This window comes from Protomyctophum parallelum (assembly GCF_964188405.1).
Source record: "Protomyctophum parallelum genome assembly, chromosome: 11".
In the NCBI taxonomy this organism is placed as follows: Eukaryota; Metazoa; Chordata; class Actinopteri; order Myctophiformes; family Myctophidae; genus Protomyctophum; species Protomyctophum parallelum.
Genome location: NC_139707.1, coordinates 6618458 through 6637174, shown reverse-complemented (window position 1 = coordinate 6637174; position 18717 = coordinate 6618458). Strand labels below are relative to the sequence as shown.

General features: G+C 42.3%; 1 protein-coding gene and 1 long non-coding RNA gene across 2 annotated transcripts in view; one reads left to right on the top strand and one right to left on the bottom strand.

Moving 5' to 3' along the window:
* LOC310867290 overlaps nucleotides 1-18717 on the top strand; it is a 176514-nt gene that overhangs the window by 28304 nt on the left and 129493 nt on the right. The window lies entirely within an intron of this gene.
* Nucleotides 1-18717, bottom strand: part of tbc1d8 (TBC1 domain family member 8) — a 66620-nt gene that overhangs the window by 46736 nt on the left and 1167 nt on the right. Inside the window, exons 2-5 of the mRNA XM_083777209.1 lie at nucleotides 10672-10782; nucleotides 9260-9378; nucleotides 8445-8673; nucleotides 6445-6685 (exon numbers count right to left, since the gene is read on the bottom strand). Coding sequence (XP_083633335.1) covers nucleotides 6445-6685; nucleotides 8445-8673; nucleotides 9260-9378; nucleotides 10672-10782 — 700 coding nt within the window. The remainder of the gene's footprint in view (nucleotides 1-6444; nucleotides 6686-8444; nucleotides 8674-9259; nucleotides 9379-10671; nucleotides 10783-18717) is intronic.

The following is an 18717-nucleotide window of genomic DNA, read 5'->3' as shown; positions in this document are numbered from 1 at the left end:
CTGTACTTCCATTCTATGCACTGTACTTCCATTCTATGCACTGTACTTCAATTCTATGCACTGAACTTCCATTCTATGCACTGAACTTCCATTCTATGCACTGAACTTCCATTCTATGCACTGTACTTCCATTCTATGCACTGTACTTCCATTCTATGCACTGTACTTCCATTCTATGCACTGTACTTCCATTCTATGCACTGTACTTCCATTCTATGCACTGAACTTCCATTCTATGCACTGTACTTCCATTCTATGCACTGTACTTCCATTCTATGCAATGTACTTCCATTCTATGCACTGTACTTCCATTCTATGCACTGTACTTCCATTCTATGCACTGTACTTCCATTCTATGCACTGTACTTTCCATTCTATGCACTGAACTTCCATTCTATGCACTGAACTTCCATTCTATGCACTGTACTTCCATTCTATGCACTGTACTTCCATTCTATGCACTGAACTTCCATTCTATGCACTGTACTTCCATTCTATGCACTGAACTTCCATTCTATGCACTGTACTTCCATTCTATGCACTGTACTTCCATTCTATGCACTGAACTTCCATTCTATGCACTGTACTTCCATTCTATCCACTGTACTTCCATTCTATGCACTGAACTTCCATTCTATGCACTGAACTTCCATTCTATGCACTGTACTTCCATTCTATGCACTGTACTTCCATTCTATGCACTGTACTTCCATTCTATGCACTGTACTTCCATTCTATGCACTGTACTTCCATTCTATGCACTGTACTTCCATTCTATGCACTGTACTTCCATTCTATGCACTGAACTTCCATTCTATGCACTGTACTTCATTCTATGCTCTGTACTTCCATTCTATGCACTGAACTTCCATTCTATGCACTGTACTTCCATTCTATGCACTGTACTTCCATTCTATGCACTGTACTTCCATTCTATGCACTGAACTTCCATTCTATGCACTGTACTTCCATTCTATGCACTGTACTTCCATTCTATGCACTGTACTTCCATTCTATGCACTGAACTTCCATTCTATGCACTGTACTTCCATTCTATGCACTGTACTTCCATTCTATGCACTGAACTTCCATTCTATGCACTGTACTTCCATTCTATGCACTGTACTTCCATTCTATGCACTGAACTTCCATTCTATGCACTGTACTTCCATTCTATGCACTGTACTTCCATTCTATGCACTGAACTTCCATTCTATGCACTGAACTTCCATTCTATGCACTGAACTTCCATTCTATGCACTGAACTTCCATTCTATGCACTGTACTTCCATTCTATGCACTGAACTTCCATTCTATGCACTGAACTTCCATTCTATGCACTGAACTTCCATTCTATGCACTGTACTTCCATTCTATGCACTGAACTTCCATTCTATGCACTGTACTTCCATTCTATGCACTGAACTTCCATTCTATGCACTGTACTTCCATTCTATGCACTGAACTTCCATTCTATGCACTGTACTTCCATTCTATGCACTGTACTTCCATTCTATGCACTGTACTTCCATTCTATGCACTGTACTTCCATTCTATGCACTGTACTTCCATTCTATGCACTGAACCTCCATTCTATGCACTGTACTTCCATTCTATGCACTGAACCTCCATTCTATGCACTGAACCTCCATTCTATGCACTGTACTTCCATTCTATGCACTGTACTTCCATTCTATGCACTGTACTTCCATTCTATGCACTGAACTTCCATTCTATGCACTGTACTTCCATTCTATGCACTGTACTTCCATTCTATGCACTGTACTTCCATTCTATGCACTGAACTTCCATTCTATGCACTGTACCTCCATTCTATGCACTGTACTTCCATTCTATGCACTGAACTTCCATTCTATGCACTGTACTTCCATTCTATGCACTGTACTTTCATTCTATGCACTGTACTTTCATTCTATGCACTGAACCTCCATTCTATGCACTGTACTTCCATTCTATGCACTGTACTTCCATTCTATGCACTGTACTTCCATTCTATGCACTGTACTTCCATTCTATGCACTGTACTTCCATTCTATGCACTGTACTTCCATTCTATGCACTGAACTTCCATTCTATGCACTGTACTTCCATTCTATGCACTGTACTTCCATTCTATGCACTGTACTTCCATTCTATGCACTGTACTTCCATTCTATGCACTGTACTTCCATTCTATGCACTGTACTTTCATTCTATGCACTGTACTTCCATTCTATGCACTGTACTTCCATTCTATGCACTGAACCTCCATTCTATGCACTGTACTTCCATTCTATGCACTGTACTTCCATTCTATGCACTGAACCTCCATTCTATGCACTGAACCTCCATTCTATGCACTGTACTTCCATTCTATGCACTGTACTTCCATTCTATGCACTGTACTTTCATTCTATGCACTGAACTTCCATTCTATGCACTGTACTTTCATTCTATGCACTGTACTTCCATTCTATGCACTGTACTTCCATTCTATGCACTGTACTTCCATTCTATGCACTGTACTTTCATTCTATGCACTGTACTTCCATTCTATGCACTGTACTTCCATTCTATGCACTGAACCTCCATTCTATGCACTGTACTTCCATTCTATGCACTGTACTTCCATTCTATGCACTGAACTTCCATTCTATGCACTGAACTTCCATTCTATGCACTGAACTTCCATTCTATGCACTGAACCTCCATTCTATGCACTGTACTTCCATTCTATGCACTGTACTTCCATTCTATGCACTGTACTTTCATTCTATGCACTGAACTTCCATTCTATGCACTGAACTTCCATTCTATGCACTGTACTTCCATTCTATGCACTGAACCTCCATTCTATGCACTGAACTTCCATTCTATGCACTGTACTTCCATTCTATGCACTGTACTTCCATTCTATGCACTGTACTTCCATTCTATGCACTGTACTTCCATTCTATGCACTGAACTTCCATTCTATGCACTGTACTTCCATTCTATGCACTGTACTTCCATTCTATGCACTGTACTTCCATTCTATGCACTGTACTTCCATTCTATGCACTGTACTTCCATTCTATGCACTGTACTTCCATTCTATGCACTGAACCTCCATTCTATGCACTGTACTTCCATTCTATGCACTGTACTTCCATTCTATGCACTGAACCTCCATTCTATGCACTGAACCTCCATTCTATGCACTGTACTTCCATTCTATGCACTGTACTTCCATTCTATGCACTGTACTTTCATTCTATGCACTGAACTTCCATTCTATGCACTGAACTTCCATTCTATGCACTGTACTTCCATTCTATGCACTGAACCTCCATTCTATGCACTGTACTTCCATTCTATGCACTGAACCTCCATTCTATGCACTGAACTTCCATTCTATGCACTGTACTTCCATTCTATGCACTGAACTTCCATTCTATGCACTGAACTTCCATTCTATGCACTGAACTTCCATTCTATGCACTGTACTTCCATTCTATGCACTGTACTTCCATTCTATGCACTGAACTTCCATTCTATGCACTGAACTTCCATTCTATGCACTGTACTTCCATTCTATGCACTGAACTTCCATTCTATGCACTGAACTTCCATTCTATGCACTGTACTTCCATTCTATGCACTGTACTTCCATTCTATGCACTGAACTTCCATTCTATGCACTGTACTTCCATTCTATGCACTGAACTTCCATTCTATGCACTGTACTTCCATTCTATGCACTGTACTTCCATTCTATGCACTGAACTTCCATTCTATGCACTGAACTTCCATTCTATGCACTGTACTTCCATTCTATGCACTGAACTTCCATTCTATGCACTGAACTTCCATTCTATGCACTGTACTTCCATTCTATGCACTGAACCTCCATTCTATGCACTGTACTTCCATTCTATGCACTGTACTTCCATTCTATGCACTGTACTTCCATTCTATGCACTGTACTTCCATTCTATGCACTGTACTTCCATTCTATGCACTGTACTTCCATTCTATGCACTGTACTTCCATTCTATGCACTGTACTTCCATTCTATGCACTGAACTTCCATTCTATGCACTGTACTTCCATTCTATGCACTGCACTTCTTTGTTTTTTTTACCAAACCAGTATTCATGCGTTGACACAGCATTCAAATAACTTCCTTTGTCTGCACTTCCTGTACTTCCGCTTAACCCATTCTGACCTGAGATCAGATTCATACGAGGTTTCCACTGGACACACACTGGTCTGATGAACCCATTCTGACCTGAGATCAGATTCTAAAAAATGTCAGTCGTTCTTCCGATTTTTCAAAAAATAGCAGACCTACAAGCTCATATCGCGCCACTCGGTGGCGCGATACGAGCTTGTAGATCTGCTATTTTTAAATAGCTAAAGCATAACACGATGCCAACACCAAAATGGGTGCCCGTTCAGAATGGGTTAAGACACTTTCACGTTCTCGTCTCTGGTACAAAACATTTTCGGGTATTTTCTATCTTTGTATTCATCTATTAAAAGTATTACTGTATATGAATGACTGACTATCTGTCGAGTATTGCGTTCTGCATCTCGACTACATTGAAAATGATGGCCTGCCCCATAACTGTACTCTGAGTACAAATAAAGGTTATGATGATGATGATGATGAATATGATGATAAGCATTTTACAAAATGTACTGTGGGTTCAGGTTGTTCAACGTTCTGGGAGCCGTTTGGGAGACGTATATATTTTTATATCTCGTAGCTAGCACAAATCTCAGTGCAGGAACCGAAGACGGGAAGTCTAAATCCGTGCTTCTCAACCAGTGGTCCGGGGACCACCAGTGGTCCTTGATGGGATTCGAGTTGGTAACCAAATGGACCCTTATTAGATCTCTTGAGTGATCAATTTATTGAGTGAGTATAAAATTTAATAAAAATCACACCCGTGTGAACTGAGTGGTGCAACCCCCCCCCCCCCCCGCCTCTCTCTCATTAGCAGGCAACAGTGCAGCACTATCTCTCTCTCCGTTTCTGGCACAACAGCGCCCCTACTGGTACTAGTCATACTGGTGCTCATTAACGTCACATAGGTGTACACATAGGTGAACACGGACATTGCTATTCCTTGGAGTGGTTGCACCACTCAAAAATTGGTTTTATTTTATGCTCTTAAGAGTAAAGTTATGGTTAAACATCTGCATTAATTAATTTACAATAAGTCTACATAAAATTACTAGATAAGTCTTGGTCTGAGAGGCTAATGGTGGTCGAATAAACAATAGACCTTGATATGAAAAGCTTTGAAAACCACTGGTCAAAATATTCATTTTTCAAGCTCCCAAGACAACATTGTCCTCTGAACAACATCTATTCATCAGAATCTACTATACTCGTGGGGACAAGTAATACGCACGAACGCGCACACACACACACACACACACACACACACACACACACACACACACACACACACACACACACACACACACACACACACACACACACACACACACAAACTCACCCACCCACACCCTGACCTCTTAGTAATGCAGGGAACCTGACCTCTTAGTAATGCACGGAACCTGACCTCTTAGTAATGCACAGAACCTGACCTCTTAGTAATGCACGGAACCTGACCTCTTAGTAATGCACAGAACCTGACCTCTTAGTAATGCAGGGAACCTGACCTCTTAGTAATGCACGGAACCTGACCTCTTAGTAATGCACGGAACCTGACCTTTTAGTAATGCACGGAACCTGACCTTTTAGTAATGCACAGAACCTGACCTTTTAGTAATGCATGGAACCTGACCTCTTAGTAATGCACGGAACCTGACCTCTTAGTAATGCACGGAACCTGACCTCTTAGTAATGCATGGAACCTGACCTCTTAGTAATGCACAGAACCTGACCTTTTAGTAATGCACGGAACCTGACCTTTTAGTAATGCACGGAACCTGACCTCTTAGTAATGCATGGAACCTGACCTCTCAGTAATGCACAGAACCTGACCTCTTAGTAATGCATGGAACCTGACCTCTTAGTAATGCATGGAACCTGACCTCTTAGTAATGCATGGAACCTGACCTCTTAGTAATGCACAGAACCTGACCTCTTAGTAATGCATGGAACCTGACCTCTTAGTAATGCATGGAACCTGACCTCTTAGTAATGCACAGGACCTGACCTCTTAGTAATGCACAGAACCTGACCTCTTAGTAATGCACAGAACCTGACCTCTCAGTAATGCGCGGAACCTGACCTCTTAGTAATGCACGGAACCTGACCTCTTAGTAATGCACGGAACCTGACCTCTCAGTAATGCACGGAACCTGACCTCTTCGTAATGCGGGCGGGTTGAACCTGACCTCTCAGTAATGCACGGAACCTGACCTCTTCGTAATGCGGGCGGGTTGAACCTGACCTCTTAGTAATGCGGGCGGGTTGAACCTGACCTCTTAGTAATGCGGGCGGGTTGCTGCAGGATATAGTCCAGCTCCAGCCCTTCGCTCTCCAGCAGCCTTCGGAGGGCGATGTCAGCCAGCTGACCTATGACCCCGAAGGCCTCGTCCAGGCTCAGGAACATGGAGAAGTCCCTCTGGCGCTGCCTGGTGCTGACGCGAACCACCTCCGTCATCAGGCCCGCCGACACGCGCTCCACGCGAGTCACCTCCGCCCAGGGGACCACGAACTTGACTGCAGAGAAGAGAACGTACTTGACATGTTTACATACAGTACATACATGCTGTACTTCAACTGGCATGCTGGCCAGAGCACATATTAACCACTTTCAACTCGACGTCGACATTTTGGGCATGTTGTGAACAAGCAAAACGGGCTCAACCAATGGGCTTGACTGTCCAGACATAATATAGCTCAATGATAAGGTCAGCTTTATGCAGCCTGTTGTGTTGAGTAGTTTTAAACCCATTCTGAACGGGAACCCATTTTGGTGTTAGCATCACGTTATGCTTTAGCTATTGAAAAATAGCAGATCTACAAGCTCATAGCGCGCCACCGAGTGGCGCGCTACGAGCTTGTAGGTCTGCCATTTTTGAAAAATCGAAGATCGAAAATCTGATCTCGGGTCAGAATGGGTTCATCAGACCAGTGTGTGTCCAGTGGAAACCTCGTATGAATCTGATCTCAGGTCAGAATGGCTTAACCTGAACCGGAAAACACATGTTTTCGTGCCCCTACATCGTGTGTCACTGTATACATTAGAGGTGCTCCGGTCAATCAGCCACCGATCGGTGATTCGCAATTTACCCAATCTGGAGAAACCGATCTATTATACAATTTAACCCATTTTGGGTGGGAACCCCTTTTGGTGTTTTAACCCATTCTGACCTGAGATCAGATTCATACGAGGTTTCCACTGGACACACACTGGTCTGATTAATCCCATTCTGACCTGAGATCAGATTCTAAAAAATGTCAGTCGTTCTTCGATTTTCAAAAAATAGCAGACCTACAAGCTCGTAGCGCGCCACTCGGTGGCGCGCTATGAGCTTGTAGATCTGCTATTTTTCAATAGCTAAAGCATAACATGATGCCAACACGAAATGGATGCCCGTTCAGAATGGGTTAACTAAGCATTATGTTATACTTTAGCTACTGAAAAATAGCAGATCTACAAGCTCATAGCGCGCCACTACGAGCTTGTAGGTCTGCTATTTTTGAAAGTCGTGAAAATGTGCCTGGAACTACATATTTTGAGATGGGGGGTCCATGGCACAATAGAGATAATTCTGGGGTCCTTGACATGAAAAAGGTTGAGCACCACTGACACATAGAAACATGGGTTTTTCAGAAAACTGTAAGGGTTTAGATTCAGAAGCCTTTTTTTTTATCGACCTCAGTCCAAAATGGGTATAAAGGTAAATCCGATATATAGTATACCGGTAATATCGTTTAGCATCTTTGTGACAGGGCTAAACATTCTCCATTCTCCCCTCCCCCCTCCCCCCTTCCCCCCACACACACAAACAGGAACAGTTTTGACGTGGGTTTCTGACATATAATAATTTTGGAAATATTCAAATGTTCCCCATGCACACAATCGCCATTGGCCGATCATGAAGAAAAACAAACGGTGATCGGTCCCAAAAAACCCGAACCTGTTCGGAGGACCTCTAGTACACATTGGTGGGGACCCATTCAGGACGGAAACCCCTTTTGGTGTTTTAAGGATTATGTTATACTTTAGCTATTGAAAAATAGCAGATCTACGAGCTTGTAGATCTTCTATTTGTGAAAAGTCGTGGAAAATGTGGTGCTTTCAGAGCGAACGTTTTGAACTAAAATACATATTTTTAGATGGGGGTCTGCGGCCAAATACAGATAATTCTGGGGGTCCTTGACATGAAAAAGGTTGAGCACCACTCACATAGAAACATAGGGTTTTTCAGAAAACTGTTCGGCTTCAGGTCTAAATGTGTTAAGGTGGACGGACCTTCTTTGCCCAGCAGGAAGGAGTAGAAGGCCATGTGGTTGATGCTGAGGTAGAGGAAACCCTGTCGAGGCACGCGTCCCTTCCAGCAGCAGCACGAGTAGTGGGTGACCAGCTTCTCCGACGGCGGGAGGCCAAAGTGACGCTCGAACTTCAGCAGCGCCTCCCGGAACTTCTCCGGGTCTTCCTCCTGGGCGGCCAGGCGGCCCCCGGTCTCCTCCGCTATCAGACCCTGGTGCAGAAGGAGAGGCCAAAAACTCGTTTGATATAAATGAAAATGCGCTAGTCCTAGCAAACCCGTCAGTTGGATTAGTTATGACGTTCCCACACGTCGTACGGTCTAAATGGGTTAACATTTTGAAGAGCTATATTCAAATAATAATCATTAATATAGACAGTTTGTGCAGTTAGTAAGTAACAGAAAATAAATGTTCAATGTTTTCACCATCTCTAGCAATGATTGCTATGGGAATACCGAGCTATCACGTATTCTATAACTATCCAATATCACTTAACACCACCTTTAACCAAATGAACCCTATCGTCTCTACTGTGGGGACGAACATTCTGCGGTGGGAAAAAGCCATTTTCGGCTATTCCCCGCGAAGATATTGGGTGTAGACGGAAGAAAAGGAGGTGTCTAAGTATTAGACCACCGACAGTAGAGGGTTTAACACATTTTTTACATAGGACGCCTAGGAAATTGTTTCCAGTTCATGGCTTTCAGAGTAAAAGCGCTCAGACAACTCCGGCACCCCAGAGCTCCTATTTTGAAGCACTTCCGGCACAGATAGTGTTTTAAGAGTGGTTAAACATACTTTGACTTTGCCTTTGACGAAGCTGGCGACATCCTCCTTGTTCTCGAACACGGACAGTGAGTGGAGCAGGTTGTGTAGCAGCCAATCCCAATGCTTGTTCACTTCCTGTATGGCAGCCCCTGAGGGACAAAAACAACAACAGAACTCTTACCATTGTTGACTCTGGGAAAGACTATATCGTTAAAACCGGGAAAAGCATCCGCTTTACATACAGGATACAGGATTTTTTTCTGAAAACTTTAGGTTAGGTTTTGGAAGATTTTTTTCTAAATCAGCCTCTGGTCTAAATGGATTAAGGGGTATTTCACTTTAAAACACAGACAGTTTTTAAATTGCTTGATTCAATAATTACATATATATTTGATATTCGGTTAATCAGAAATGTTCCACTCCTATTTGTAGGACGGAGCACTATAGTTTCAAGTGGTCAACGTGTTAAGTTGTTTTGTTTGATATGCTTTTTTTTTTTACCTTGTTCCAGTTTAATGATGGAGGCTTTATATCTCTGTCTGCATACGACTAACTTCCTCACTTTTCTGCTCCATTGCCTTCTGCCGTTACTGCTTTTGACCTTACTTACACAGGTTTTGTGCTTTTACTGTACTACACATCAATATTTAAAAGGGATATTTCCCATAACTTAAAACCTCATTTTAACCACGACAGATTCATTGAAAACCTTGGTGCTAGTGTGTTGTCTAGTACTGTCCTAATGTGTGAGGAAAAGTGAAATATCCCCTTTTAACCTCTTTCAAACTGGGTTCTCTAATGAATAATGATTCATGTTTTTTCAAAAAGACACTGTTGCAGCTCTACTGTACAAGCTCACAATGTTTGTTAACTGTCAACAGTTAAAATGGAGTTTGGCAGAGGGAGTGTAGAGATTACATTAGATAATTGACACTGGGTGAAAACATGGGTTTACAAAATTGTAGGAACTTGTGTCTGATCAAATCAATATAAAATGTCTAAATATTGAACCCGAGTTGCACACAAAAGTAGGTCAAATTACTCCAGAAGTGTTTTAACCCATTCTGACCCGAGATCAGATTCATACGAGGTTTCCACTGGACACACACTGACTGGTCTGATTAACCCATTCTGACCTGAGATCAGATTTAAAAAAATGTCAGTCGCTCTTCGATTTTTCAAAAAATAGCAGACCTACAAGCTCGTATCGCGCCATGAGCTTGTAGATATGAGCGATATGAGCTTGTAGATCTGCTATTTTTCAATAGCTAAAGCATAACATGATGCCAACACCAAAATGGGTGCCCGGTCAGAATGGGTTAAAGTGAAATATCCCTTTAACTAAATGCATGTGGGGGAAGAGGAACTACAGAATACGAAACAACAAAAGAAACCAGAACAGATGTTTTGTGTCCGCCTCGCTCGGAAGGCGTTATCCTCACCGCTAGCGATGACCCAGCTAAGCTGGGAGCCAGGGACCTGGAGGAGGATTCGGAAGGGTGTGACCCTGGCGTTGGAGTCCAGCACCGTGTCCAGAGCGCCCACCAGGAGACCTGAATGAATCAACACCACAACACAATGGTCAGCCTGCTGTTGTCACATCTTCTAAAGCAGTGGCTTTACTTTCAACCCTTTTCCTGTCAAGGTCCAGCCATTAATTATTCAGCATTTGAGCCACCAATAAGAATATTATATTGTCGTTGGAAGATTATGTCCACAATTTATCTATTGAAAAATAGCAGATCTACAAGCTCGTAGCGCGCCACCGAGTGGCGCGCTACGAGCTTGTAGATCTGCTATTTTTTTGAAAAATTGAAGAATGACTGACATAGAAACACAGCTTTTTCAGAAAACTGTCAGGATGTAGAAGACGTTTTAAGAATCTGATCTAAAGCATAACATAATAATGCTAACACCAAAAGGGGTTCCCGCCCCAAAATGGGATAACATAGGGCACTATGTAGCTTTTTGTTTTGTTAAGAGTAGCCAATTGTATGGGCGGTGTCTTTCCGGTTGTCATTGAATGTAAGGAATCCAAAAGTCTGTAATATGTATTGTTGTTGTTGTTGTACATCCCATGACCTCTTTTGTTTTTTTGTCTTTTGTTTTTTACTCATGCAGTTTTTTAATGTTGATGTTTCTGTTCTATTGTATGCCTTGTTTGTCTTTTGTGTCTGTCTTGCATATTCAAAAATTTAAAAAATAGAGTTAAAAAAAAAAAAAAGAGTAGCCAATTGTGTTTTACCCAATTAGGACCTGCCAATTGAAACTCATTGGCAGGTCCTAAATTGTTTCTTCTTCATACTTTACACAATTAAAATTTGATGTATGCTGTGTCTTTGCAGTTGCACAAGCTCAAGCCGTGTCTCACAAACGCAGAATGTGAAACTAACCGACTCGTTGAGTGCAGGGAGTCATCTTGACAAAATCAATAGTGTTCACGTGTACGTGTAGCCACAACACTGGAGTCTATTATTATCACATCAGCTCTCTGACAGAGCACAGAGAAGACAGACATTTCACAGCCTGATGTTAAGAGAGGCTAGGGGTTGAACTTCGCCTTCTTAGAACTGGGAGATCTGGTCCGAGCCATGTTTGAATTATAGGCTGATTTGATTTGCAAGATGCCTCCTCTCTTTTAATTAATTAAGAATCTAAAATTATCATAGTGGGTCGTGATTTGTCCGACAACAGTACAGTGTAGTTACTGTCCCGGGTCGCCCAGGGTTCTATACTAGGCCTCCTATACTAGCAAACCTTCAAAACAAAACAATTTGCTTGGAGGCAATTTTTGCCTCCCGGAATATGGATGCTAGAGTTAATATGGTTCGTAGTAAAGTAAGGCACTTCAGAATGACATGTAGCCCTGAACGATCAACAGTCAACACCACACGAGCAACAGCAGCAGGCCTATCAATCACTGTGTGCCTATCAATCACTGTGTGCCTATCAATCACTGTGTGCCTATCAATCACTGTGTACCTATCAGCGATTCCAACTGTCGACTGTCGATGATCCATCTCCAAGAAAATAGAGTCACTACCAGCTCTGTGGCTGTTACAAATACAATCCTAGTCTAGGGAATAATGCATTGTGACATGATTTTAAACATTAACAGAAAGACTTGACATATATTATGGCAAATCAATACATGTCACAATGAATGACAGAACCATTGTAGAGGACATCAGACAGGGCAGAAACAGAGAGAAGGGGAGGGGTGATTTTCTCTGACTAATCTAGTCGAGTCTCATTTAAAAACAGCAGTTAGTTAATGTGAAATTTGGGCATGACAAATAAAAGATACTCCAGCGACCAATTTAGCATAAATTGACTACAGAGAAGAGATGGTTTAATTAACCACCAAACAAACACTGCGAGGAATCTGCCCAAAGACATTGTGCTTTCTTGTTGGTGTGACCATCACCAAAATACAACATATATATATATATATATATATATTAGAGCTGGGACTCGATTAAAAAATAATAATCTAATTAATCAGAGGCTTTGCGATTAATTAATCTAGATTAATCGCATTTTAATCGCATATCAATATTCAACCCGAGAACAGCGAGAAACCTTTTTTTAATGTTTTTTGGTATCCCAGTGAATCAACGAATAGTGACTACAGGATACCACTCATTTTCAACATTTTACTGTCATTAATATACCTGTTGTGGAAATAATAATAAAAAGTCACCCCATTCTGTGTTGCCTAGAACTGGAGGTCTGAAAAAAAAAATGTAACAGTAACAAGTACATCTCAGTGACATCACAAAGCTGTACTTACTTCATATTGTTACTGTTTTTTGTCAGACCTCCAGTTCTAGGCAACACAAAATGGGGTGACTTTTTATTATTTCCAGTTTTCAGTACTATAGAAAAGCACCCAGTGAGAAACGTTCCGCGGTGAAAGAAAAGGTGCGATTAAATTATCTGTAGTTAATCGCGATTAATTTTTCTGTAGTTAATTAATCTAAATTAATCGCAATTAGTCCCGGCCCTAATATATATATATATATATAGCACAGATCATGATGTTCAGGAGAGTAGCCCCCGATATCTCAGTCATGGAACAAATGCAAACGGCCCAAACATGCACACAAAGACACAACGGGCACATGTATGCAAACCCACACCTCTGCAAGAAATACGAATCGCATTATAAACCTCCCTTCCCAGAGCCAGCTCTCATCATGCATTATAAACCTCCCTTCCCAGAGCCAGCTCTCATCATGCTTGCCTTTATGTCTTTCAGCCACCAAACTAATAAGCGTCACGCTTTTCCACTTGAGCAAAAGACTTGCAGCACAACTTAGTCGCAGCACACACTCAGCCCCGTTGTTCACGGTATCCTAAATACATGTCCTCAGTCTCCAGGCCATGTCCGGCCATCATGTCCATTACATTATGAAGAAGCCTGTAGAAAAACAGGCCATCTTTATTGACTTCCAGAGAGCTTTATCTGAGACGGCAGGCTGAAGCGGAAAGGTTCCCGGTTCTATCCCCGGCTCCCCACCGTCTCTGGAACGCTGTTGTGAAGTGTCCATGAGCAAGACACTGAACTCCTACGAGTCTTCTGTCTTGCGATAGTGAATGTGTAAAACAGACTGAAAGTCTAGTAGACACACCAGAGGCACTTATTTGTGCGACACAGACACTTTGGAACTACTGTTTATATCATGATGAGTATTTTTAGAAGTTAGAACATGAATTTATTTTTGTTTTAGAGTAGCTAATATGTTTTATACAGTCTCCAGTCTAGTTGTTATGCCAGCTGATTCCTCCACACACACACACACACACACACACACACACACACACACATTTCTGTGTTTCTGTGTTGTCAGGGAGAATGCAGAGCAGCTCCGTCCAGCTCCTCCCGCCCCACACACTCCCTGCTGACAGCTGCCTCCCCGGCGCGAAAGGGTACATGCATAGAGTTATATAAAATAGAGACGTCGCCGGATTTCTCCTCCCATCCACTTGCATCGAGTTGCTCACCCAGCGCATGAGGCGAGTTCAGTTCACCCCTTCTTCCGGGAATGGAACAGAGTGCATTCTGGGGCCAAACGCATGAACGAGTCAGTACAGTCAGTGTGAGTGCACTGCGAGCGAGTCATGGGCGAGCGCCGCCGTTGTTGTTGTTGTGTATTGGCTCGGCCGCCTCGGCACGTCCATGTGATTAACCCAAATGGCGCTTGAGCTCGACTCTCGGCCACCATGTCTTTTTCGCTTCAGTGTTTCCTCTCGGTGACGTCTCTATTAATATATACTCTAAGGGTACATGTCCATCTATGTGCAGTGATTAAATATCACCCTCCCCACCCGGCCGGCGGCTTTTCTGTTTTCTCCCCCAAGTTACGGGCCAGTCGTGTTCGTTCGTACAGACGCTCAACAAAGCTGGAGGATGCACCGCGATGGATTCGAACCCCGACAAGACTTCACGGTGGTGGGCAGGCACTTAAAATAGTTCTAACCCTGCCTAGACTCCACGGTGGTGGGCACTGGGCAGGTACTTTACCACTGTACCACGCGCCAATTTTTGTATCCGGGACGATGCTACACACTCTGAATCAAATCAACCTGTATGAAAAAAATATTCGCCGGCAATCATTTAACCTTCATCATCCTCTATCATTTTAGTCATCCCCCCCCCCCCTGCTATGTGTACTATGTAAACTCTGAAATTTATTTTCCAGCCATTCCGTTGAAAGAATAAATAAATAATAATAATATGGGGAGTGGGGAACCCCCAAAATAATATTGGTGACCCCCCCAAGGGTTCTCAACCTGGGCCCAAGGGGTCGCAACCCCCAGGTTGAGAACCCCTGCACACAGGTATAATCACAAACACACACACACACACACACACACACACACACACAGTTCTGACCCGCAGCCCGTTCCACACCACATGCGCCAACCCGACGACAACACAAAGCTCCCCGTCTCCCACCCTGCAAACCACTCCATCGCACAGAACCATTAACTATCCAGAATGGCAAGGCAGTCTTTAGAAATCATTGTGCTCACTAGCTTATACAGGGACATTGTTGGGGCTATCACTGTGGAGATGTTGACACTAAATCTGACCCCCCCCCCCCCCCCCCCCCCCCCCACATCAGACAACTAGAATGGCTTCACAACAGTCTGGAAGAAAAGTGCAAGATTGAAGAAATAATAAAGTGCAGCTAAAGGCTCCGTGCCTACTGTAAGGGTTCTGCACCAAATGGGACATTCTTGGCCGAAACTAAGGTAACCCCGCCGGTTCTTTTACGCCGAAGTTCATCCCCTCGATTTCCCTGGTTCACGGAAGTCATTTCTCTATGGAGAGTAACATGGGCTCGTCTTAAAATCGTCTCATATAAGCAGCATTGTGGTCCAAAAATTGTCAGGGAGGTGTCTCTGTATGGTTTACAACCGTTAGTGACTCATATGATACAGTCTGCTTCTAGCTAAAAATGTAACAGCAGCCGTAAAACAATAGCGTTTTCTCTCAGTCAGTAAATTCCATGAGTGTATGACATGACATGTTTATTTTTCAAACACCGTTCTTATATGAGGTGATCTAAAAAAAACCCTATGGGGATTAAGTACAGAATACTGTAGATGACTACAGTTATCTAGGCTCCTGCCTTGTTTGAAATGAGAAGAAGCAACTGGGGTTGCAAATTAGCCTTGGCTACAAACCTTATGTACAATCAATGCAACGGTTTCAACTTTCATGTTTTTACAACTTGATACATTGTTTTTTGTATTGTCCCCGTTAAAAATAAACAAGGAAGACAGGGTTGAGATGAAAGAGTATAGTCACAGATGTTTTCTTGTCCAACCCTGCCCGGAAATGTGTTATCATTGGTGTGATGGGAAAGGGAAAATATATGTGAAGATATGAACACATTTTCACGTATTTGCACTTATTTAAGCACTTCCATACATTTTAGTATTTGGTGGTCTAGCACTGTAAAGTTTACAGTTCTGCAATTCCCCGCTGTGTGTGTATTGTCCATGAACTATATAACTGTATTCCTTTGTTAATTGTTTAATGTCAGCTTATCACTCACTGCACTAGGACTTACTAAAGGAAAAGCTCCCTTTGAGTCTCATACTTGGCAATAGTGTTTTTGACTGTGATAACCGGTGGTGCATGAGGGAAGTGAAGCCCAACACACACCGGCTCCGTCCCGCGCCGCGCGTTGCCGCGCGGCGCCGACTGGAAAATAGAACTGGTTCTAACGGCGCGCCAGGCGACGCGGCGCGCCAGGCGACGCGGCGCGCCAGGCGACGCGGCGCGCCAGGCGACGCGGCGGTGTGCGATAGGTTTATTGAAAATAATAGAGGCGGCTGTTTTGACGCGCGGCGGTCGCAGACGGTGTGTGATGGGCTTCACTCAGATGTTTTACATACCAAAATGAAAGTAGCAATGCCACTACATAGAATATATTCTTGTAGTCATATGTTCTATGTAGTGCACTCCAAATATGACTTCAGTAAAAGTACCAAAGTATTGGCATCAATATATACTTTTACCACAATCACAATGAGAAACTAGTCTACTACACAAACAAAGTCAAATTAAAAATCTAACTTCAAGACACGGCCAATGTCACCTGGCTTTGACCTGTGAAACAGTAGTTGAAACTAGGGCTTGGCGAAACATCAAATCAATAATATCCCAATTATATTATATTATATAAATTATTCACACTTTTGCCTGGATTACGATTAACGAAGGACTGGAGTATAAAAAAGATATCTGGTGAAAATAGCAGATCTATTGGAACGTTTCGTTGATATGCATGCAAAAACAAACAACCAAAAAACAGCTTCTCGGTTTTGATTAACCTACATGAATAAGATTAAGTCGGTTCGAGCTTATGCATTTCGGTTTTGATATATATAATCTTTGGTAAATTGCCCAGCCCTGGTGGAAGCCATCATGACAAACATGCATACAGTACAATGCCGTCCCTGGACAGGAAGAGCTACTATTCTCTTTTACGAGATGAGGGAAGTCCCGGTGAAGGAAAGACTAAAACAGGATGGATTATCTTCTAGCCCAGTGGTTCTCAAAGACCCCTTTTCCACCGGTTGGTTCCCAGTGGGAACCGGTTCAGTTCTTTTTGGTTTTTAGGCCATGAGCCAGAGCTCCAAAATTGGTGGGCAAACTATACCCTGTATTAAATTGTTTATAGGATCAATACAAGTAAATTAATACATGATAACCCTTCCACAGTAGTAGCTTTTTCATATTTTTGATTATTTTGCATATTTTCCTACATAATGCCTCATTTGCATATTTAAAAATGTAAAATTTGTAATACAATAAATCATTGTCTTCGTGTAAGTACTCAATTGGGGAAGTTTAATGGTGATAACAATCTAATATAGGTATGGTTTTGCCCACTCAATTCATAATTAACGTTTCAATTTTGGAGCTCTGGCTCATGGACTAAAAACCAAAAAGAACTGAACCGGTTCCCATTGGGAACCAACCGGTGGAAAAGGGGCCAAAGTGGCGTCTGGGGGCACCCCCAGGAGTCCCCATAGGATAGGATAGGATAGGAGGTTCTGGGGAATCCCCAGCAAAAATGAGGAACAATTACATTTCACTATCACCAGCTGTAAGTTAGAGAAAAACATATAATACAGTAACTGTAGTTACTGTACACAGTTTTCACGCTCACCACTGTTATCTCCACACCTACAGTGATTGTGAATATAGTCAGCAACTCAGCATAGTCTACAGTCTACACTGTACAGTATTATAACGTTATCATCACGTGTAGGCTAATTCAACAAGTAAAACAACAATCAGTTCAAATGATGATCCATTAATAAGGATCTTGTATGCATACTGTAGGCAGAATAGGGCTATAGTGGTAGAGAGACAGACACAGATTTAATAGCATTTCTATGTCTGTAAAATCAATCAATGTTAATTTAACTCTGAGAGCGTACAAATGGATTTGGTTCCATTTGTACACTCTCAGAGTTACAGACCCATGAGGGTCCATTTGGTTCCAAACTATCATTTAGCTGGGGACCCCCTGGAACTCCCTCAAGGACCCCTGGGGGTCCCCGGACACCGGACCCCACTTTGGGCACCACTGCTTTATATGTGAAGCTACAAACCTTATTAATTATGTTCAGAGCAAAAAGCAAAACATTACCAGTTCATTTACAACAGCTATTTGAACCTAGTTCAGAAAGTGGGGATAGTAGGAGGAAATTTGATTTTAAACATAAAGTTGCACGGACCACTCAAAGACTGATGTGTCCTTCGGTAACAGGAATCCGAACGTGGAATTCTCTGGATGACAATTTAAAGGGTTGTACAAATATTTGCCAATTTAAAATAAATTACAAAAATCTAATATTTAGGCAATATGAAGCCGACGAATAGGTTAGCTATTATTTCTTGCACGTGTCATTGCTCAACTTCTTGCTTGTTTTGTCTTACTCTTTTGTTTTTTGTTGTT